We start from the raw sequence: 24,248 nt of genomic DNA, 5'->3' as shown, positions 1-24,248 counted from the left end.
AGGGTCGGGCTGCATGCCTCCTGCCCTCCCTCCCGAGCAAAAGCTCCACCCACTTTATTTGCATATTCATGAGCTTATTTATTATTCATGAGCTTTCCCGGCCCCCCCCCCAATATTTTTTATAAGTCCGCGTCCCTGCCTGGATGGGTGGGTGTCCTGCGCCCCCCCCATAAATCCAGCCTATGCTAGGAGTAAGCAGTCCCACCATGGGCGTAGCCAGGAATTTTGTTGGGGGGGACCAGCTTTTGCTTTTTTTTAAGGGAATCATAGTTGTTGAGGTTTTATTTTTTTAATGAAACCACTCCATAAAGAGGACATTACGGGGTGGGGGCAGGCTACTCAGACTGAGACCCTATTTGCCCACAGACTGTTTTGCCAGAGTAGTGCGTGCTCTGGTTTTCTCCCGCTTGGACTACTGTAATGCGCTCTATGTGGGGCTACCTTTGAAGGTGACCTGGAAACTACAACTAATCCAGAACGCGGCAGCTAGACTGGTGACTGGGAGTGGCTGCCGAGACCATATAACACTGGTCTTGAAAGACCTACATTGGGTCCCAGTACGTTTCTGAGCACCAGGCAGCCCTGTTTAGGGAAGCTTTTAATGTTTGATGTATTACAGTATTTTAATATTTTTTTGGAAGCTGCCCAGAGTGGCTGGGGAAGCCCAGCCAGATGGGCGGGATATAAATAATAAATTATTATTATTATTACTACTACTACTACGCCCATGAGTCCCACTGCATCCAATAGGCCTTAACCTCTGAGCTCGTTAGACTGGCGAGGGAGAATACGCCTCCTTTCGCTTATTTCAAAACGTGGCGGCCTGCCAGCCCTTGCCCCACCTCCGCCCTCCTCCTGCCCCTGAGCCGAGCGGCCCCCGCCAGGCTCTCATCCGGCCCTGGAACCCCCTCGGCCAGCTGCGTAAAGAGAGAGAGAGAGAGTGCGCGCGCGCACATGCATGCGCGCCGGGGCGTCTCCTTTAAGAGGGGGTTTCCCTGCGCCTGCCGGAGTCTCCGCCGTGTCTCCGCCGGGGGAGCCTCCTCTTTCCTCCTCCTCCTCCTCCTCCTCCTCTTCTTCCTCGGCGTCACGTGAGCCCGAGTCTTGTGACTGGCCTGCGAGGAGCGAAGCACATTGCCGCGGCGGGCGCGCCGTGCAGCTCCGGAGTTGCGCGGGTGCGTTCCTGGCGCGGGTGGGCAGGATCCGTCCATGCCCAGGGGGCCAAGGCGGCTTGCTGCTGCTGCTGGAGCTGCCGGCTTAGCGGGGCGAGGCTGCCTTCCCTTCCCGCCCTCCCTCTCCACCCTCCGGGCACCGAGCCTGCCGTGCGCTCTCCGCCTCTACTCGGAGAGTTGCGCGCCCCTCCGCGCTCTCCCGCCTGCCTTGCGGGCTTCTCCTCGCGGCTGATCCCCCGGCGGGGGCGGCCAGGAGCAGCCTCCTCCTCCGCCGCCGCCCTCCCCTTCGAGGATCATGGACAGCAAGCCCCTCCTCCAGGATAGACCCCCGGCTTACAGCCCCGCTAGCCAAGCGGGCGCCGGCTACGAGTACGGGCCGAACAGCTACGGGGCCATCCCGGCGCCCCAGCCCGGCTTCCAGCCGCCGCCGCCCTACACCTACCCCACCGGTCCTGGAGCTGGTAAGCCGGGAGAAAGGGGGGGGGCGGGCAAGGAGGATCTGGGTGTGGATTCTGCGGGAGGGGCGTTGAATGGAGAGGATCACCCCCTCTCCTGAACCTGTAGGAGTGAGGCAGGTTTCAGAGCACTGGGAGATGGGGGGCTGCAGCCCCACAAAGCGCAAGGGGCTCGCCTGTCTCCATCCACACTGCGTGCTGGCGGCCGCAGCAGACAGATGTTTGGGGTGGGAGGGGTGTGGGTGAAGGCGGGTCACGTGGTCAGGGCAGGAGACTGGCTTGACCCTCCCGCGCCCCTGGATGTTGGGAAAGGAGTGAGTGCCAGATACTGGGCGCCCAAGTCAGGCTAAGTGGGTAGTTCTTGCGATAGGAAACGCTGCTCTTGTTGCGTGTTGTCAGCTGTCAAGCAGGAGAACTTTTGCAATGTCAAGAAGGGGAAACGGGATTTCAGGGTTATGCAAATCACCCTCTTTGCCCTACACTTGAGGAAGTTTCCTGCCTTAAAAAAAAAAAGTTTGGGTTAGGAAACATTTTTCTTATTCTTGAATCAGTTGCACCTTATTTAAAAATAAAAGTACAGTGGTACCTCAGGTTAAGTACTTAATTCATTCTGGAGGTCCGTTCTTAACCTGAAACTGTTCTTAACCTGAAGCACCACTTTAGCTAAAGGGGCCTCCTGCTGCCGCTGTGCCGCCGCCATGCGATTTCTGGTTTCATCCTGAAGCAAAGTTCTTAACCCGAGGTACTATTTCTGGGTTAGCAGAGTCTGTAACCTGAAGCGTATGTAACCTGAAGCGTATGTAACCCGAGGTACCACTGTATGCAAGAGTGAGGACTCGTATACTGGTTCCCAGGAATGGTAGTTTTCTGTAGAAAGATTTATGTATTAAAGTAATATTCCGCCCTCCCTCCCAAAGGAGCCCACTGTGGCAAACACATCAGCCTTAAAACAATACAATAAAAAGTGCCAGTTATTTCACAACAACATACTTTTCTAGATAATAATTTTAAGGCTTCAAATTTAAGATTTTAAACAGTCCAGAAGCTGTTACACGAGAAGTAGGATTTCTTCCAGTTACTGTTTGAGCTCCCAAGCTAAACATTCCAAGGGTTGTTTTTATATTTTAAAAAAACAACCAGGCTGTATTTCCTGCCTTTAAAAGGCAGCTCAGAAAGGCTTGTCTGCTTTCCCTTTCTGTTTTCCCTCTTAAAAATTGGACAGTGCAAAAATCCAGCCAGCCTGGCTACGCTGATTGAAAAGGCTTCCAAAACAGTTCAAACATTTAATATGATTTTTTTAAAAATAAAAAGCTTAATACTGTCTGGGGGAATTGTAGGTACAAAATATATGTAATTTAGATACTCCACACCCCGTACGTTAGAAATGTTTTGTTTGTAGCACATTGCACATATGCCAGAGCCTTGTGAGTTGGTGAGGCGTGTTAAACAAAAGGAACCAGAGTTGGAAGGTTGTGAATTGAACTTTGAGTCTCCCAGAATTGAGTCCTGAGTCTTCCTAAGAACCTGCGTTGTTTAGGTCAGGTTCCGAATTACGATTGCCTTTTCTATGGTGGTAGAATTCCACTCACCCTCTCTCAGTAAGGCCTTGTTATGGTTTATTCGTCCAGCAATTCTAGAAAACTCTTCGAATTCTAGGATCCTCTGGGGGTCCAGATTCCGCTGGACTAGAACTCCCACCAGCCCTGTCCATTGGCCATACTGGTTGAGGTTGATGGGAGTGGGAGTCTTAACAGGCTCACAGGTTCTCACTACCTCTGATCCCCCTTACCATTGGTTCCTGGTCATGATGGCTGCACTGAAACTCTGGGTTCAGAGGCATCATATTTATTATTTTTAGCAGGAGTGGGGAACCTCAGGTCCAGGGGCCAAATGCGGCCTTCCCAGCCTGTCGCGGACTGGGTTGGACGCAGAGGAATGGTGGGAGGAACCAACTAGGGAACAAGAAGGCTCAGAGCCCGGGGAGTGGTGGTGGGACAGCAATGAGTGGTCAGAGGGAGAAGAGGGAGATGATAGGGTTGATGGGAGTTGTAGTCTACAATGTCCGGAGGGCCACTGGTTTTTAAAAGTCCCTAAAATGGCAGAGATAATATAGTTTGGTGTGGAGCGGGCTATTTAGCTGCATTTTTTTAAATATAATTTTATAATTTTTTTATAATTTTATAATTTACTTTTTATAATTTTATTTATAGTTTCAGTTTATATACATTTCAATAGTTTAACAATAGTTGTAACATTTCAAACCTCGACTTCCTCCTCTTTCTGCGGTTCCTTAAATATATTTTTATCATTTCTTGCATATTCTAAATTAACTTACTGTTTTATTCATTTATTTTAATTATATGTTCTTTTGAAACTGCAGGTTATTACAGTAATCCTGCCAATGTCTTTATCTGTTTACAACTTGTTTGTAAATATTCAATAAACCATTTCCATTATTTTACAAAAAGTTTATTATCTTGATTTTTTTATTCTTCCGGTAAGTTTTGCCATTTCTGCATAGTCCATAAGTTTTTGTATTCATTCTTCTCTCATTAGGACTTCTTTCCATTTTGGGGCATGTAGCATTCTTGCAGCTGTAGTTGCATACGTAAATAAATTTAATCATGCTGGCCACATGACCCGGAAAGCTTTCTGCAGACAAATGCCGGCTCCCTTGGCCTGAAAGCAAGATGTGCGCCACAACCCCATAGTTGCCTTTGACTGGACTTAATCGTCCAGGAGTCCTTTACCTGCCTTTTACCTTTACATCTATAATTCCCAAGAGAAAAGCTTCTGGGTTTTTTTTAAAACAAATGCTATCTTAAACATCTTTTTCAATTCATTATATATCATTTCCCAGTAAGCTTTAACAAGACAACCACATATGATAAAAAGTACCTTTCTCTTTGCATTTCCAACACTTATTCGACTTCTGTTTTTACATTTTTGCCAATCTACTAGGTGTTAGATACCATCTATATAACACTTTCCTGTAATTTTCTCTTATACCATAACATGCTGTAAATTTTATATCCATATTCCACAATTGATCCCATGCTTCCATATTTATATTATAACCAATATTTATTGCCCAGTGTATCATTGAAGATTTTATTTGCTCATCCTTTGTCTCCCATTCCAGTAATATCTTACACATTTAAGACATCACTTTAACATTACATTCTAACAGGTCTCTCTCCAATTGTGACATTTGTTCACCAAACCCTCGTTTCCTGTCTTTCTTGATCATAATCTTTTTCTTTACTGCTATGGCTTCCAATGGTGAGAGGCAAAGTGGTGTTTTTGTCTCCAATAAATTTTTATATTTATCCCATAGTCTATATGAATTTTCCCTAATTATATGGTTTGTAAATCCTTTATGTACGTTCATCTTTTCATACCACAAATAAGCATGCCAACCAAAAATATTATGACCTTCTAAGTCTAAAATATGCGTATTTTTCAATGTCAACCATTCCTTCAACCAGCACAGACAAGATGCTTCATAATATAATCTCATATCCAGGAGGGAAAAAGCTCCTCTCTCTTTTGCATCTATCAATATTTTATATTTTATTCTTGGCTTTTCCCCTTGAGCTGGCTTGCATTTCTTACGAACAACATTCTTCAAAGCGGTAAAATGAGGAACCACTTTGATGCTGAAGTGTTTCTTGGAGTTGGGGACGTGACCCCAGAAAGGTGATGTCACAGGCATCGCCTAGTAGGTTCTTGTGAAACTTGCGATTGCAGACAGGATCCATTCCAGAGCTCTGGCTGGATCCCGAGGTTTCCGCAACTGGAGGTGCCGCTTCTGCGCATGCACGTGGTGCGTAGAGTGCTTCTGTGCATGCAGCAAAATCCAGAAGAATACTTCTGGGTTTGCCGGTTTCGCAACCCAAAGTTTACGTTACCCGAGCGTAAGCCGAGATTCTACTGTACTCGCTGGGGGAGTGGGGAATGTATTCAGCCCCAACCTCTCTCCCCAAAGCACAACATATCTGAGGCTTGCGTGCCTGTAAGAAGCATTTTTTCCTTGATGGAAATATCAGCTTCAAGGAAAGGTTATCTTGTTCCCTTGCAACAAGTCATACCCACAGTAAAAAATAGCCCAGGAAAGGGTGCTTTGGGACAAAAATTCCAATTCGAGTTCAAAGGGTGATGAGCTCATGCTTCTTTAGTAACCCTGTGGGGAGTTCAGCTTGCGGTTAAGGAGGATGGATGGATGGGAAAAACGTTCTGGAACCTGAGTGACCTGAGAACTGAGGGGCGCCCACTCCCTTCTGGGGGGCCGCATGCTACTGTTGGTGGGGTCAGAGGCAAGAGTGGGTTGAGCAACGAATGTCTACCTTTGTACAGGCAAGGAAGAGGCGTTAGCAGAGTACAGGGGGCACGGTCCAGTCAGGCAAAGTGACCTGAATGGCTTGGAGCGATCTCTGCAGAGAGAGAGAGAGCGACTGTTAAACCATTCAGCGTACAGAGCACTTAATCTGTTCCAGAAGTCCGTTCTAAAACCAAAGCGTACTAAAACCAAGGTGCACTTTCCCATAGAAAGTAATGCAAAAGGGATTAATCCGTTCCAGACTTCAACCCCTAAAACAGAAATTTAACATGAATTTTACTACCTCTATGGTTGTTCTGTTAATGGTTCTCTTGGCTTTGCAGCTTTTATCCATTTCTGCAGTCACACAATCAAATTAATCAGTAGCTGAACTGCGTTCTATGCAGTCACAAAAACAAAATTAACGGAAAAATCCACGCAAACAAAAACGCAAAAAAAGGCAAAAACAAAAGCACCAAATATAAGCTCCAAATATCTAATCGGAATCAGGGTACTCAAATCAGAAACGGAAAACTCAAACAGGAAGAGGAACACTCTAATCAGAAGCGGAGGACTAAAAACAGAGTATGTTCGGCTTCTGAAAAAAAGTTCACAAACCAGAACAGTCACTTGCAAGTTTGCAGTGTTTGGTTTCCAAGTTCGAGAACTAAGCTGTTTGAACACCAAGATACCACTGTATTGCCACTCTGCCATGTTTGACAGGCAGGCGGGGCCAAAACAGCCTCACTGGCCAAATGGATCTCCCTGGTGGGCCTAGTTAGGCCTGTGGATTTGAAGGTTCCTCACCCCTCCTTTAAATAAAATAAATCTTTCTAATAGTGAACTTGGGTGGTGTGGTAGTCAAAACTGAGGGGAGCTGGCAAAGAGGCGTGAGGGAATCCTGAGGCTTTCAAAAACCTAACTTTTAAAAAGTTATTCCAAAGAGGGCATGAAGGGCGGTATGTGAATTTAATAAACACTCCATTAACACCACAGTAAGGACTGAACGTGTGCCATGCCTATGGAGGGCAGAGCAGGCTTCCCCAACCCGGTGCCCTCTGGATGTTGTTGGGCTCCAAATTCCAATCCACCCCAGCCAGCATGGCTGGTGGTCAAGTAAGATGGGAGTTGTAGTCCAGCAAACATCTGGAGGGCCACAGATCTCGGCTCCCAATGTAGAGCGATGCTGATAATTAACCTCCATTGGGGGGGTTATTTGGGGGTCACAGTGGGTAAACAAGTTTAATTCCAGGTAGCCCCACATGTTGATGGCAATGTCTGATGGCCACGTGAAAAGCCCCAGGGCTGGGTGTGTGAGTAGTGAGTAGTGAGTAGTGACACCTGTGGCACAGCCATCTTGCCTGTGAGATCCTGGCTGCGTGATGTTTTTTAAGCAGGAGGAGGTGGGCTGTTTCTTTAATTATTATAAAGCACTTATCCATTTTCTTGGCTGGGAACTGGGACCCTTGGCTGAGTTCTCAGACTGTAGGTTTTCTTTTGCCATTTCCGTGGTGCTAAAGTATGCTCTTTGAAGTTAATAATTAGCGGAGTGTACGTCCGTAGGCCTGAAAACGGAGGAGAACTGAAACCTAGGAACAGTTTGCTATTGCATATGGTGAATATTAAGTCTTATCTGGAATACTTTGTCCCAGTTCCATCTTGATGAGTGCATGAGAGTGTGAGTGAGTGCCAGGAAGCACGTGAGAGAGAAAGAGGGAGAAAGAATGAATCCACAAAAATACCAATCCATAAAGATTTATCAGCTATGTGGTTGTCTGGCAGGGGGAGGGCCCCACTGTCCTATTTATTGCCTGTGTTAACACAGATCTGTCCTTCACTTTCCCCACGCTTGGCTCGTTTAATCATTTTGGAAAGCTCACTTTTTTCAATAATAAAAACACTCTGTATTCAGACATCACACCGAACCATAGTTTATTTTTTGACAGTAATATTTAATATTACTAGTAGTAATTAAACATGTGCAGTACTTCTCACATGTTATAAGTTACCTTATTTAATCTATGTAATATACAGCGTCAGTTTATATAAATATTTTTATTTCATTTTCATTTTATTGGATAGTGAGAACACGGGGAGATTAATTATGGTTATGAAATAAAAGAGTGAAGATTGGGTGCAGCAACGGGATGATTTTTTTTTTTTAAAAAAAACTACCACCAGAAATGGGACGGGAAGTCAGTATGTATTGGAATTTTATGTGAAATTCTTGGAAATTTAATAAAATATATTTTTTTAAAAAAGAAAGTGTTGGCGTTCGGAAGGCATGGGGCGAACTGTAGAGCAGCATTCAGAAAATGCTTAGCAATTTCTGTAACTAATAGATAAGAGAATTCAGGAGAGATATGTCTCTACATGCAAACAGTTTCTGTTTGCTTAAAGTCTCTGTACAGTCTCTTTTTGCATGCTCTCCCCCCCCCCCATTAAAAAAATCAGCTGACTGACTTCTCCCCTGAGCAAACAAAAATGTGACCTGACCCGAATCCAGACTCTGGAAGAGTAACGTTCCCAAGAAAAAAAGCGGATTCTCCTTTAACTTTTGCAACCACAGCACTAGTGCTCCCTGTGTCTGGCACCACTATAGTGAGGGTAGCCATCTTATGGGTCCCAAACCCTCGGTGAGTTAGGGACGTCGCCTGCATGCGAAGACACGCGCTGGTGGATTGAGCAGATGAGACCAATAGTGGGTCCAATGGTCAAGAAGGCAGTTTCCACACATTCTGTGCGGAACTTGTCTACCTGGGAAGGAGCCCATCTAGGAGAAGGAAAACTCTGATCCTAAATCTCCACTGTCTTGGTGGAGTATCTTCAGGAGAAGAAAAGGCTAGGGAGTGTCTTCTTCTTTGGTGATCACCCATATCCGAGTAAGATTGTCTTCCATAAACATGGTTTTAACAATGAGTCTGTAAGTGACTGTGGAGGCCAATTCTGGATCCACACGTCCTTCCACAGTGGGGACATTGGTTGGGAGTTGATCACGGTGTGGATTTGCCAAGCATGCCTTCCTCTTAGCATGTTTCTCCCTTGCGTCCTGAGTTTGAGTGTCTTCAAAGGCCATATATCTTTGGTAAAGGCTGGTCTCCAGTTGGAGCGCTTGCAGGCAAGTGTTTCCCAATTGTTGGTGTTTATACTACATTTTTAAGATTTGCCTTGAGACAGTCTTTAAACCTCTTTTGTTGACCACCAGCATTAACGCTTTCCATTAAACTAGGGAGTGTAAACCCTACACAAAGCCAGAGTGGGGTCTCTAAGATGCTTGGATGGTACCTTGTGTGCCTCCTCCTGGCAACTCCTGCAGCCATTCCGGTGCCAAACGTCTTGGTCTGCTTCCCTTTGGACCACATCAGCGAGGCTCAGAGGGGTGGGTGGGTCTTGTCATCTGGGCAGCCCAGGACCTCCATACATACTGCCCAAGTTTGTACCCCGGAGAGGTCACTTTGGTGCGGCTAACACAGCGGTTTGACTTCACCCCCGGAGACACATTCCATTGCCTCTCAAGCTAGACAGCTGTCGACAACTATGGCCTCGCCTCTTAATTTCCAAAATGTTTTTAAAGCAACTTAACATGCTCCTTTTCTGCTTCTTCCCCCACCAGGATATGTTGTGCCTTCGGGTCCACCGGCGCATAACTACCCCAACACCACGTACACGATAATCCAGCAACCTCCCACCACATCCGTCGTTGTCGTTGGCGGCTGCCCAGCTTGCAGGTATAATGACCGTTCTCATTTCTGTTACACCTCTTCTCTCTTTTTAAGTCCGGCCTCTTAAAAATCCATGTGAAACTGGAGTGGGGGGTGGGAGGCTTGCAGCAAGAGAGATTAGAGTCTCTTCCCCTTCATTTTTTTAAAAATGAAAAAGTAGCATTCTTCTTGTCAGGAAATGGCTGCTGTGCGGGTGGGGCAGAACACAAAATAGCTGCTCCCAGGGTTCCTTGGACAGATCCTTCTATTGGACAACAGACTTGTGTATGCTGTGTGGCTTGTCCTGTTTTCCAGTAACTAGCCTCCTGCCCTCAGGTGGCAGTGGAAGATTTTTGCCTTTCACCAGTGTTGATATAAGGTGCAACAGCCCACACAATCTGCTTCCATACATGTTGTAGGCCCCAGGTTTCGGAAAGACCTCCTCCTGCAGTGGCCCTTTTGGGAGTTAAGATCAGCAAAGCAGACCCTCTTGGTAGTTCTTACCTCCCTCAGAAGTTTGGTAGGTGGTGACCTGAGAGAAGGCATTCTCTGCGGCAGCTCCTAGTTCTTGAATTTCTCTTCCTCACCCCGAGGTGTGCCTGGCACTCTCACTATACAGCTGAAGATGTGCCTCTTTATGCTGGCCTTTGGGACCTGAGCTGTATAGTTTTTGGACCCACTCCAGTTGTGATCGTAACTCTTTTAATAAATACAGGTGCTAAGTGCAATAGTGATGTTGTATTATTATAACAGTATTTCGTTTTGCTCCAGACAGCAAATAATCCTTTCTCTCAGGGGAGCGAAATGTCCCAGACCAGGCAAGTACATCACTAGACTTCGATGGTTCCCCAACCATTGGCCAAATTGACTGGGGCTGGTGGGAGTTTTATCCCAGCACCCACAAGCCCCCCCACCCTTGCCTGGACCAAGATGTCGAAGCTGCTGAGCAAGGAGCAGCTTGCACCAGTCAAGTCCTTAGCCAGCGGATTCCACGTTGCAAAGATCATGACTTTAATTGGCTTATTCGTTAGCAGCGTTGAAAAGCAAGGTCAGGGTGTTTTTCGAGACCAGAGGCAAAAGGCCAAGCACGCCTGGAGTATCCAGCCTAGTGATAAACTGACCACTTTGTTTTTTATTGTAGTATTACTTTTTTTCAAACCTACTTTCTGACTTTATGTTGTCCACTGAAGGATGTGTTATTAGTTTCCAGGTTGGAAAAAATCTTTTGCATCCCCCTTAACCCAGAAAATGGCAGGAGTAACATGACAAAATTCAAGGCAGCATCCTGGACTGAAGTTCTTTTGTGCCATTTCTGTGGGGGAGCAGAAGCAGGCATGTGTGGAAATGGATGCCTAACGTTGCCCAATGAAGTTTGTTGTTCTTTCACACCATGCCCACTGGCGTGAATGAAATGCCAGTGTCTTGGCCAGAAAGCCACAGTCCCATAACACAACAGGTAGTGTGGTGTGAAAAGAACATTAGAAAACAGGACAGAGGTGCTAGCATTATAATCAGGAAAACAAACACAGTATATCCCTATGTCTGAATGCGCCACAGGTGCAAAATGCCTGACCGGCCGTGAAATATTCTGGGGGGACAGACTCGCAGCCGACATTGTTTTATAATTATTCAGATCAAATTAAAAGGGAATTTGGAGAGGAGCACGAAATGTTGAATGATCAGGAAGTATCAAGTGGGTTCACAAGTGTCATGAGATGAGCTTTGTGGAGCCAGAGGGTGGGAAACTTGTTTACCCCTCAGATACTGCTGGACTCAAACTCCCATCATCTGGGGTTTTTGGACATGCTGGCTGGGCCTGATGATGGGAGTTGGCTTCCAACAGCACAGGCTGGGAAACAGATTTCTCACCCCTGTTGTAGAGAGAAGGCATCTCTTTTTCTCTTGTGGCTGTAAGGAGTAAAGAGGTGAAGAGGAGAGGGCTGTTGGTGATCACTAGCCATGATGGCTGAGAACAGGATGCTAGACTAACCAGATAGGCCATTGGAAGCTGCTTTATACAGAGTCAGGCCATTGGTCCATCTAGCTCAGCACTGTCAACACGGACAGGTGGTGCGGCTCTGCAAGATTTCAGACAAGGTTCTGTCCCAGGTGCTCCCTGGAGATGCTCAGAACTGAACCAAATGCAAAGCTGATGTTCTGCCTAAGAGCCACAGCTGCTCCCCAGCCCACAGGGACAGCAGCAGGAGGGAAACCTGAAACAGATGGAGTGATTGAAGAAAGAGGGGAAAGGGAGTAGGCCCCCACCCACTGCCAGCCAGAGGAAGCTGGCCCATTGGGGCAAGTGGGGCGCTGCCAACCCTCACCTGTCTGCTGCCTTACCTACTTCCTGTCCAAGAAGTGGCACTCCTCCTTAGTGTTGCTTTTGTGGAATTCAGCAAGGGAGGGGACAGAACTAGAATGAGTTGCCTCTGCCTGCTATTGGCTTTGCTTGGGCTCCTTGCCTTCTGTCCTGCCAGCCTCTATGGGCATCATCCTCCCAGGCCGCCAGCATGTGGCCCCTGATGGATCCCCCCCCATCTTCCCTGGAATGCAGTCCTTGATAGAAAAGATTCCCCTCTTTTCGGTGTGGGAGATGCTAACTCTGAGAACTTTGTCACTGGCTTGGCAAAGGGGCAATGACATTTGACCAAAGGTGTTGCGGACAACTATTTAATAAATCCTAATAGTTCACCAAGCAGCAGCAGCCAGGCAGCTCAAGTGAGGGCCCCTGCTTGTGGTATAAATAAATGCTGCCTATTTTTAGAGCCTCTGGGAGTGGCGCGGCTTTAAGCCACAGGAAAGCTGCTTAAGTTCTCCAGGCAAACTCTTACTTTATAGCTAAGATTAGCCTGTCTTTAAATGAAGCCTGTTATTGTCCCCTTCCTGGCTTCCCCTTCCTTCATTATCTGATCTTAAGAGGTAACTCCCTTGTAGGAAACAGTGTGTTATTTGTGTTTCCAAAACTCTATATGGGTAGCAGTGAGCTAAGGCAGTATCCTGACTCCTGCCCTGCCCATGGAGACAGGCACTAACTTGGAGGATAAGGCTATCAAGGGCTACTAGCCATGTTGGCTATAGGCTCTGCCTCCACAATCTGAGGAGGGAGGGTTATTGTGCTCAGATCCTGCTTGAGGGACATCTTGTTGGCCAATGAGAACAGGATGCTGGACTAGATCCAGCAGGGCTCTTCTTGTGCAAGACAGAAATCTCCATTGAGGCAGAGAAAAGATGCACGCTCAGCAAGAGGTAATGAGTCACGGCCGCTGCTGTGTTCAGGCTAGATGGCAGGAAACGTGAGCTAGCTGGACTGGAAGCAGTGGTCTTGAGTTGAAAGAGTCCTAGATCAGGGCAAGGAGGTCAGAACTGCATGGAAGCAGCAGAGCAGTCCCAATGGGTTGGCACACCCACACACCCAGCTTTTGAAGATGAGAAAAGTGTGTTTACTCCTGCAGTGTGCAGATGCTCATTGCATTGGGGAGAATGCAACTGTTCCCAGCGGCAGAAGGCTGAACATTTCCTCCCCACTCCTGGGTGAGTTGTCAGTGTCCTTCTCTTTGGACTGTGGCCCCTCCACCTCAAATGATGGGCCGATGCCTTTCCTGGATCCTGTTGCTGTGCAACAGGGAGATGGGAGTTCTGTTTCCCCAGCTGGCAGAGCCACATCCTGGAAGGGGGAGGCACTCACCTCCAACCTCTGTTCTTGGGACTCAGCCCCCTCCTTTATGCTTCCTCCTGTATCCTCGCCTTGCCCGTCTCGGTCCGCTTCTCTACGGGTGACACCTTGAGACTCAAGACAGGCAGGACAAGGAGTGGGGAGGAAATGTTCAGCCTACAATTAAGCAGTGGGAATGCTGCAAACAACTACCAAACACAGTGTTCATTGGGCAGCACCCTCAGGCTTCATGTCTAGCCCTTGGCAACCAGATGAGCTCCAGATATTTGGTCTGCAAATATGGCTAGCCTGGTTGTGGGATGCTGGAGCTGTTGGGTTGCGGCTGGTGGGAATTGCAAGAATAATTCTATTGGTTTCACAAAGTGAATATACCCATACTTGGTCTAAAATACCCATACTTGAAACTCTGAAAAACCACAAAATGACTGGGTTACACCGCAAGAAAAGCTTTCCTAAACAAAAATGTATCCAGTAGGCACTGAAACATAATCACACTAGGCTTCTGTCTCATTTTTGGCTTGCAGTTGATTTCAGAGAGCTGGAGCTGCAACACTAAATGCCTGGTTTCCAGTACATACCTTAAGTCAGTGAGGGGAAGGGGACCTCATGGGCACCAGGGAAGGCCTCTCTGGGCACATCTGCACCCACAGGTACCACGTTGGTGAGCTACACCTAAAATTAGCATGGGCAGATTTTATATGAATCTGGGTCCCCCTTTTTTGGTGTGATGCATAAATGGCTGCCCTGCTTTAGCAGCAAAGGAGCAATACAGCCTGTTAGGGTCTAGGACAAGGGCAGGGATCCTTTTTCAGCCCGAGGGCTGCATTCCCTTCTGGGGGGCCACATCCCTATGGTAGGCAGAGCTTGAGACAAAAGTGGGTAGAGCAGATAAACTTTCCCTTTTCCGAACCGTAACCTGGGGTAAAATCCTAAAAAAAGGCTCACAACTTTAATCCTAAAAAAAGATAACAACTTTGGTCAGCCCTCACGGCCCTTCACTTCATCAGATCTGGCCCTCTTCGAAAAAGGTTTGGACACCATAGACCTTCCACCTGCCAGCGCTCTCCCAGCGCTCCCTCCCTCCCCCCCCCCCGTGTCTCTTTTGTCAACTGTGTGCCATTGTTCTGTGTAGCTTGCTCTTTTCATCACTGGAGAAATGGCAAGAGTCCATTGCTGGCAACTGGCCCCTGCTGAAACACATTTGCATCTGCCTTTCAAGGTCACTCCAGTTCCCTTTCTTTTTCTTTTTGGCTTTTCTTGCGCATGTGATTGCCAAAGGACGCCCACTGTTTTCGTGAAATCAACACTGCTCCACTTCTGCTCTTGAGAAAACTTGGCAGAAAACTTGTGACTTTTACCCAGAGTAAAAATGCTGAGGCTATCTCTTTCCCCATCTGAGCGGATTCTGAGTGCCTAGAACTCTCCCTTGCCCCCCACTATGAAAATCCAGCAAACCCCCCCCCCCAGGGATCTGTTTCTCCTGAGCCATCAGTGAAGGGTGAGCTTTCTGTGTGATTGAAGGAATCTCACACGGCTCTTAAGAACGGCTTTGGAAAAACTCTCTCTAGGAGAGGTGACCTCCGTTGGACTGGGAAGCAAACGAAGAAGTTGCCAAAGGAAATAAGCTCATTTGTTGGTGCAGATGAGAAGCCTCTCTCCACGTTTGTCGCACATATTACGTAATGGGCTATTTGGGGACAATTGCCACATCTCTTTTCTTCTCTGTCTCCCATCCTAACGTTAAACATGCAGAGTAAGCCTTGGTAATGTCTGACTGTGCATGAATTGCTTCTAGTCATGTCTGGAAGGGCGTTTCTTCAAAACATCTGGTCTGGCAGCAGAAGCGCCCGCCTCTCGACCAAAACAAGGGAGACCTTTTATCTCAGTTTCGAAAGCTATTGAATGCTAAGTCATCACAGGGCCTCTTGGCTAAAATACAGTGTTGTTTCGTAAGGGGAGGGAGAATGGGAATTCAAAAGCAATTTTTAAAAAGTGCTGTATTACTGTTGTCCATTAACGTTTCTGACTTCAAAAAATAAAATTTTAAACCAAAGGGTTTAAACACATATTTTTTAAAACTTGATTCTTTAGGTTTTATTTTGATTTGTATTGAAGGTTTTATCTGTTTTAAAATGTGCTGTAAGTCAGTGCTTTTCAAAGCTAGCCAGTGTGGTGGACTGGCAAATTCCCCCCCCCCCCCAATGTCCCATGGACTAGTACCATATTTGGTCTCTGAAGCATCCCAGCGAACCTGGGCTGCGGTGGAGTTGTCAGGGACTAGCAGCTAGTGGTTGTTTGGGGACCACCACTTTGAGTAGCGCTGTTTTAAGTTAGAATTGTACCTTGGTTCTCAAACGCCTTGGTACTTGTACATTTTGGCTCCTGAACAGCGCAAAACTGGAAGTGTTCCAGTTTGCGAACATTTTTTGGAAGCCGAATGTCCGAAGCTGCTTCTGATTGAGTGCAGGAAGCTCCTGCAGCCACTTGGAAGCCGCACTTTGGTTTTTGAAAGTTGAATGGACCTCCGGAATGGATTACCATCGTACCTTGGCTCTCGAATGTATTTGTTAAGCAAAGGTCTTTGTGTAGCTAAAAATTCAAAAATAAGTTGTGAGCTAGCTTTGAAGAGGAGTGTGCGGAAAGCAACTTGTTAGGGGTAGTTTATTCGAAAACATATTTCTATCATCTAAGAGACATTAAAAAAAGTGCATGGAAGCTTTATAGACTGTATTGCTGCAAGAGACCAATCTTCAGAAAGTTTGTCATTCTGTCAAGCTTGGTGCTCATTTTATACATTTTCTTTTTAAAGCGCAATTATAGCAACTTACTTTTTCCTCTCTTGCAGAGTTGGTGTATTGGAAGACACATTCACCTGTCTCGGTGTCTTTTGTGCCATCGTATTCTTTCCTATTGGAATTCTCTTCTGTCTTGCATTGAGGCAACGAAGATGTCCTAACTGCGGTGCAACGTTTGGTTAAGGGATCAACACAAATAGGCTTTTTGGAAGCTGTAACTATTGTAGTACCTTTTTTTCTAATGTAAATGTCATGTACAATCAAGTTTATGCTTCAGAGATGATTTTGTAAAAGTGTGATGAAATTAGTCTGTCTCTTTCTCTTTTCTTGCATGCGAAACTGATTTATGAGCATATGTGTGTGTGTGTGTGTGTAAGACACAAATCCACCCCACCCCCCGATTTCTGTTTAAAATGCACCTTTTGGAAATTTAAATAAAAGTGGGTTTTTGCAACTTCACTGGGGCCCAGCTCTTTCTTCTAAAGAGAATTAAAATTTAGTAACGCCAGTGCAAACCATCACAAGCTAAGGTAGGCTTGTTCTATTAGGCATCTTTGCCTAATAAATGCAGTCTGAACTCACCACCAAGCCACCAATTTCATCTCCACCTTTATTTAATTTGAAATTTATAGTTGGCTCTTCAGTTGTTCCCAAAGCAGGTTACAATTAAAACACAAATTTGTTTTCTGCAACTTGTTTTTTTTATGAAAAATATAGCATGAATACAACACACAGTTTATGCATTACACACATACATTTGTGTCTCAGCATCATCATACCTAAAAAGCTACTTCTGGGAATACAGGGGTGCAAGTACTCTGCCTGCATATTGATTAGGCTCTGCCCCTCTTTGAACCAACAGCCTCCAAATCCCGCAAACTGGTTTAACATGAAGTGTGTCAGGAATGCTGTGAACTAGGAGTCAGCTGGTTTGCCCTTAATTCACATGTGAAATGCACACATCTCATGGATAGTACAGTCATACCTTGAGTTGAATGTGCTTCGGGTTGAATGCGTTCGAGTAACAGAGCGCGTTACTTCCAGGTTTTGCCGCTCGCACATGCACAGACGCTCAAAATGATGTCACGCGCACACTCGGAAGTGGTGAAACGCGTTCCGTTCGCATCCCGAGGTACCACTGTATTACAAGTTCTAACACAATGCTTGACATGTGCCACATCTTTGGATATACTTGACAGAACATGTCACAAGGTACCACTAGTTACATTTATTTGACCAGCACATTATCTTAAGCAACTGCATTGCTCCAAACACTGCTTCTTAGATGTCCAGCCTTATATGTACCCCATTGCTTGTGATGTTATCAGTGCTAAACATATTCCAGAGGACACACATCCCCTTTCTAAATCTAGGTTAAGATCTGCCAGCTCAGAGCTTGGCTTCTGGAAAGGGGACCGGGAGTGTGTGCTTTGCACTCTTAATATTTAATAAAAACCCTAATGTCTGTTCCAATGAAGGTTGTAGACTTAAGCATGGAAGCTCAGAGCAGTGAAAAATACATGCACGCACATTAATGCTTGTGGACTGCTGGTTCTGATCTAAAACTGAGAGATTTAGTTAGTCCTTGCAGATATAAAAGCTGCTTGCCCTCAATCAAGCCGCCAATGTGATGCTTTCCAGAGCCTATCGGCCTCAGCCAGCATAAACTACAACTCTTACAAACCCTGATGGTTGGCTAACAACTTCTGGAAAGCACCTTGTTGGCTAGCCCTGCTCTGAATGGCTACCCCCGTACCAGGAGCAAAACCGGACATGAACTACAGCTGGAAGTCATGCCACAACTATGAACAGAAGGCTTCCAGTACCTGCTGGGATGCTTCTGCTAGTATTTAAGATCAAATACATGATTGCTCCCAAGCAACCTTAATCATCTGCATTTGGTTTAGCAAAAAAGACCATTTGCTTAGGTAACTACTTGTGCACCAAAGTAATTTTTAAATGTTTTCACAAGACACGAGTCCAAACAACTACTTGCTTATACACAAAGGGGCTGCACATACCTAGTCTTATTGAACACTGAAATCAGAGTTCACCTGCCCCATCTAAAATTCCTTCTGAAAGATACAAAAGCTATTTGTGTGTTGCTGCTGTTTTAAGAAATAGTTATTAACCCCCCCTTCGGGTACCCAAAAACCAAACTCACTATATTTTGTGGATAAAAATCTGGAGGCCACAAGTTCCCCAATCTTTGATGTGACAGAGTATATTTTCATAGTACTTTTTCTACGTAGTTGTCATTGGTAGTTACATTTACATCCTGTCTTCCAAAGTTCACAGCAGCATATGATTCTACCCCATTCCCATTTCTCTTTACAACAGTTCTGTGAGGTAGGTTACACCAAGAGATAGTTACTGTTTCAGAGTCACACGGTGAGCTTTATGGCTATAGGGAGAGTTGATTCTACATCAGGGTCCTATTTTAACTGTTTTCCCAACCCTAGTGCCGCTCAGATGTTTTACATCACTCACCCATCCCCACTTAGCCTCCAGCTGGTCTGATTTAAATTGTCAGCCACACTTTTAGAGCCCTGCCCTGTCCAAAATAGTTAAAGCTGAAACCCTGAGAACAGCTGACTACCAAAGTTGCCTATAAAACTCTGTGTATGTGATACAAATGACAACACCAAAAATTAATTGATCACATAACTTCTGACTTTAGGAAGCAAAATAGCTGGCATGTAACATTTATGTTGAGATAAGAGAGATTGTTTTCCACCCTCCTTTTACCAGTCACCCCAAAACAGGCATAAACTGAATCTTGCAGAGCTAAAGAGTGGAATAGACCAGTTTGAAATCTCAAGTCATGTTTTGTTATAGCCATTAACTCTCTTTCCCTTTATTGTTCAGGTCAGTTGTTTTGGCACATTCCCTGTCTGTTGTGGTTGCTAAAAGCTTGTAGAAGAGGCCAGCAAGTAACCAAATACCTCCACAAATAGAGAAGCAAAGAAATGGTATCTTAGAGTAGCAGACTTTGCAGATTGATGGAAAGTTAAGCATGTTGCATCTAAAGTCCCACACGTTATGTGCATACACTTAGAGGTGTTCAGCACCGCATTCCACTTCTTATAGGTGTGCTAATTTCAAAGATGAAACTTAATAAAAAACAATGACTTCTAGTGTGTGTCCACTCCCAGCTTGTAAACAAATGGTCAGAGATTTTGATTTAAGTTTTGATTAAAAATTAAACATAGGTTTGAGCTAAAAAAAAGAGTCCCCTTCTTAAAAACTGCATTTGTTCCATAGTTTGTATATGTAACAGGCAAGGTATTTAACTGAGCAACTTTTATAGGCAAAACAACATGCAGTCTTCAGAACTGTTCATCAGAATCATGGCATGAAGAGTTCTGTGTAAAGCTCAGAAGCACCTATAATGCTGAATGTGCAAGAACGGATCCAATTATATACAAATGCATTTTCTACCTTGCACTTTTGAAAATAGTGGTTTGCCCTGCATTATCAACAATCTGGGATGAAATACAAGATGACCTAGAAGCAGAGAGAGGGTAGACGTATCTGCTAAGTACTTAAGATCACCTTGTGGCTTGATAACCCTCATTTTTTTACCATGCCAAACACTTGCCAAAATTGTTGACTGAATCTCTTGGGCCCTGTGTGTTCAACTCCCTGACCCACAACAGCCTCTCAGGCCATGCTCCCAACCTCACTTAAATACTTGTATGTACACACAAGAATGTCTCTATGTTCATCTGAAAATGGTGGAGGAATGTCAATCTACATTCGTTTTCTGTAAAATTCCCTTAGCCACTTTTTAAGACATTGGCTTGAAGCTACCTGGTTATTCTGTAATAATCAAAAAGGTAAAATGTAAATATATCCATGTGCTTTTTATATGTAGTGTTGGAAGTATTATTCTTTATACAGCTCCTGAAAAAGGGACAAGACAGCAAAGGAATAGCCAGGATTTCTAATTGTAGTTATTTATCACTGAAAGAATTTGTATCAATCAGTCCTATTCAATAGAATCTTGCTAAAAGAAGACAGTATAATATTGTGCTTTGGCATATTGCAAACCATGTTAAGGATATTACACTTCTCTGAACATTCAGAAGATCAATATTTATTCTTACTTTAATCTAAGACATTTATCTTACCCAGCAGAAACAAAGACTATTGCTTTACATAGTATTTTATCGTATGTTAAGGCAATCCTTAAAATGGCTTGTCTATTTAAAAATCGGCTAAGCGTATTCATGTATCTAAGTAAACAGTACAAGCAAACTTAAATAATAATTGGAACTTACCCATAGGACTTATCAATACAACTTGCACAGAGCAATAAATGATCAATTATGCTGGTAATTACATTTTACTCAAACCTCTTCCCTATTTTGACAATTCTGTCTTCCTAAACAAGGCACACTGTAATATGGAGAGATTTTTCAAGCATCTTAACCCATCAATAATTAGCTGATACAGGAAGCAAAAATATTTTTTAAAAGTCAGCATTCCAGTGCTACTGTACACATTAATTACATTTAAATAATGTTTAAAAACAACAACTTCAGATAGCATTTGAAAATCATATTGCTGAAGACTGTGTTTAACAAGGAAGGGTAAAAAAGGGTTACTGTTGTTCATCGAAGTATTGGCGCGGATCGGTCATTTGTTACTGTTGGTCGGAGTTTCACGGTAGCAAACGGATTTTCTCCACTGTAATAAAAAAAACCCACAAGAATTTTAACTACAGTATTTGGAACCATACAAAATATGTAGTTAGGAAGCTTATAATTTTGACAAAATTGGGGGGTGAGGGGGCAGGCATTTAGAAAAGACCTGTTACAGCTTTAAAAAACCTAACAGCAGAAGTCAAATCTCCTGGGTTTGACTGAGGATTATAGCCGTCTAATGCCCAATCCCCCTGCCCTTTCCACTTGGACCTGCTGCTGGGAAGAAGAGATGGCAGCTGGGGACCACACATTCAGTTGTGACCCAGAAAAGGAGAAGCCATGTCTCTCTCCACTTTCATTAGGGAGAAAGGATAGCTCAGCCAGTGTAGCATGAGACACTTAATCTCGGGATTGTGGGTTCCAGCCCCACGCTGGACAAAAGGTTCCTGCTTTGCAGGCGTTTGGACTAAATGACCCTTGTGGCCCCTTCCAGCTCTGCAATGATATGATTCTAAGGTTCTCCAGGTGACCATTGCAAGGTGGTGGTAGTTATTGAGGGTAGTGGAGTAGAATGCCAGAGGCGACGTGATCTTTTTATTTAGAGAAGCCTGGGAAGGAAGCGAACAACACAGTTCACTGATGCCTTAATAATTTTATGTAAACCACTTTATGAGGCTTGCCTGAAAGGCAGTATAAACATGCTGAAAGTATATTGTAACACTTTATTGTGGAACTCAACAAGGTACTTATCGAGGAGGAATGATCTAAGGGCCAACTTTCATTCTCCTCCCATAAATGTATACTCCAGTCTAGCCTCACAAGGGATGATAAAACCACTTGAGTATTTGTGTTTATTATACCAAATGCCCCCTCCTCCAAGGAGCTAGGGGAGCATAAGGCAATGGGCTTGGTGCTTTCCATCTTTCCCGTTTACTACAAGTAAGCTCTGAGGGGTAGGTTAGGTTGAGAAGAAGAAGAAGAAGAAGAAGAAGAAGAAGAAGAAGAAGAAGAAGAAGAGGAGGAGGAGTAGTTTGGATTTGATATCCCGCTTTATCATTACCCTAAGGAGTCTCAAAGCGGCTAACAATCTCCTTTCCCTTCCTCCCCCACAACAAACACTCTGTGAGGTGAGTGGGGCTGAGAGACTTCAAAGAAGTGTGACTGGCCCAAGGTCACCCAGCAGCTGCATGTGGAGGAGCGGAGACGCGAACCCGGTTCCCCAGATTACGAGACTACCGCTCTTAACCACTACACCACACTGGCTCTCCAGTGTGTTGAGAGGGAATGACTCCCAAGATAATGCAGGAAGCTTCATGAGCCAACAGGGGTTAGAACATGGGGCTCCTTGACCACAGTTTCACATGCTAACTACACTACCACACTGGCTCCATGGTACCAGCATCATTGCATGTATGGTTCAGGAATCTGGTTAGCCACACTGGCACTGCTGACCTTGAGCCACAGCCTGGTGCTTTGTTCTCAAAGCAACTTTCTAGCTGGCTTTACAGAGTTTCTTAAATACATAAAGTAAAAATAAAATAGGATGACCCAGTTAAACTTTTAAAAATCATTACTGGCCACGCACTTCTCTTTCATAACTGCTTGTCTGAAGTATAAATTGAGATTGTAGAATCTCAATTATAATTTGTTTTAGCTTAAAATGGAACTGATAACAGGTCAACAGGGAGGGCTCATTTACATAGAACAAGAAAGCAAGTTCCCCATATTGTTCTGCATAACAGCGCTCACTGCTGCTTATTTAATCTTACCCTGTTTTCAGCCCCCACTCTACTTTCAGCATAAAATACTACCCAGGAAAAATCTGAGCAGACACCATGAGAGTCAGATCTAGCACTGCATTTGCCTGCACTATAGGACTGAGGTTTGCTGCTGAATCAATTCACCTGTCATTGTTTGCTCTTCCAGAAGCAATACGGCAACTTAGATAATTTCAACTCATTTCCTGAAAAGCCAATAGGGTAATCTGAATCATTTGCAAGAGTCTATGGCAGGGGGGGGGGCATCCCCAAGCCATCCAATTCCCCCCTTTCAAGACTTATACATTGGTTCATGCTCTTAATTATGTTTAAAAAATAAATAAAACTCCTACCTTAGGAAAGGTGGTTTTATAATGCCATTCATGTCAGGTTTCTGAAAATGGAAAGAAAGTCATAATATGAAGCACTTAATACCAGGAATTATATGCTATTAAGGTAAGAAGATAGGTTTGTGGGTATTATTTGCTACTTCCTCCTGTTGCTGCCATTTCAATGTGACTGTTAGCAGTAGATCAAGGCTTTCAAGAAAGATGCATTGACATTGGTGCCAAAGCGGATGGCAGAAACACATTCACAGGAAAAATTTCACCAGGCTTTCATCTGGATCTTTCAACCATAGCCATTGTGGTTAAAACCACAGTTTCACTGGGGAAGATTTGCTTATTAGCTGCTGCCAAACAACATAAAATAGGACCAGCACCTTAACAAGCAACACAGTTGTCAGAAGCCAAGTGTTCTGTGGATTCCCTGGGGCAGAGCTGTATGACCTGCAACTTCCCCAGTTGAAAGCAGCCCACAAGCAGGGCCATCTTTACCCGGGGGTGCAAGGGGTGCAGGGCACCCAGACGCCAAATTCTGGGGGCGTGCCAAATGTATACCTACTGTATACCGGTCCCTCTCGATTGGCGGCAGTGAAAAGCAATGGAGCGAAAGTCCTCACCCCCACCCTTGTTGCTCTGTTACTCCCTAGCGTCAAATATTCCCGACAAGTCAGGAAACAAAAGCATTTTTTCCCGCTGGGTTGTTGTTATAGGTGAGTGATTCCCCTATTAATAAAAGCTCAACAACTTTGAGTTCGCCCCCCCCTTAAAAAAGGTCAACAACTTTGGCCTCCCCCTCCCAAATAAAAGTTAATTTAGGGGTGACTAAACTTAATTTGGGGGTGCTGGGCGGATCTTTGCAAAAGAATTTATCAAGTTTACCAAGTCCTCTGGGAGGATGTGTGGCCACACACTGTTGTGCAGGCCTGCCTTAGGGTGCCTGGAATGACATATTGGGTGAGGTGTGTTTGTTTTCCTCTTTGTTACCTTTCAGGAAGAGTTTTAAAACACTCCTGTTTACCGAGGCGTTAGGCGGCTGACAGCTGTTGTTCCTGGCAACCTTGGAATTATTGCTGTGAAAGCAGGTGATAGTTTTCAGGTGTTTTAAATACGTTGATAATTTGTTTTTAATGGTATTGTTTTTAACACTGATATGTTTGTGGCCCCGGGCTCCCTTGGGAGGAAGGGCAGGGTATAAATTTAATAAATAAATATTTGCACAAAAGCTTCTTAACAGTTGGTGGAGCATGAGCCTCTTAATCTTAGGATCGTGGGTTTGAGCCCCACGTTGGGCGAAAGATTCCTGCATTGCAGGGGGTTGGACAAGATGACCCACGTGGTCCCTTCCAACTCTACGATTCCATGAAATACAGTGGTACCTTGTCGAGCG

At 44.9% G+C, this 24,248-nt stretch overlaps 2 protein-coding genes across 4 annotated transcripts in view; one reads left to right on the top strand and one right to left on the bottom strand.

Moving 5' to 3' along the window:
- Positions 1–989: 989 nt before the first annotated feature.
- Positions 990–16,570, top strand: BRI3 (brain protein I3). Its single transcript, XM_081169795.1, has 3 exons — positions 990–1,630; positions 9,556–9,670; positions 16,162–16,570. Exons 1-3 carry the CDS (start codon positions 1,465–1,467, stop codon positions 16,292–16,294), a joined length of 414 nt encoding a protein of 137 aa, XP_081025921.1. The 5' UTR covers positions 990–1,464; the 3' UTR covers positions 16,295–16,570.
- Positions 16,571–16,707: 137 nt separating this feature from the next.
- BAIAP2L1 (BAR/IMD domain containing adaptor protein 2 like 1) overlaps positions 16,708–24,248 on the bottom strand; it is a 64,663-nt gene continuing 57,122 nt past the window's right edge. For all 3 annotated transcript variants that reach the window (XM_081169565.1, XM_081169566.1, XM_081169564.1), the window contains 2 exons: positions 22,871–22,911; positions 16,708–20,803 (listed from right to left, as the gene is read on the bottom strand). In XM_081169565.1, coding sequence (XP_081025691.1) covers positions 20,728–20,803; positions 22,871–22,911 — 117 coding nt within the window. In that variant the 3' untranslated portion in view covers positions 16,708–20,727. The remainder of the gene's footprint in view (positions 20,804–22,870; positions 22,912–24,248) is intronic.

This window comes from Podarcis bocagei, assembly GCF_964188305.1.
Source record: "Podarcis bocagei genome assembly, chromosome: 14".
Classification (NCBI taxonomy): domain Eukaryota; kingdom Metazoa; phylum Chordata; class Lepidosauria; order Squamata; family Lacertidae; genus Podarcis; species Podarcis bocagei.
This window is presented reverse-complemented; position numbering and strand designations above follow the sequence as displayed.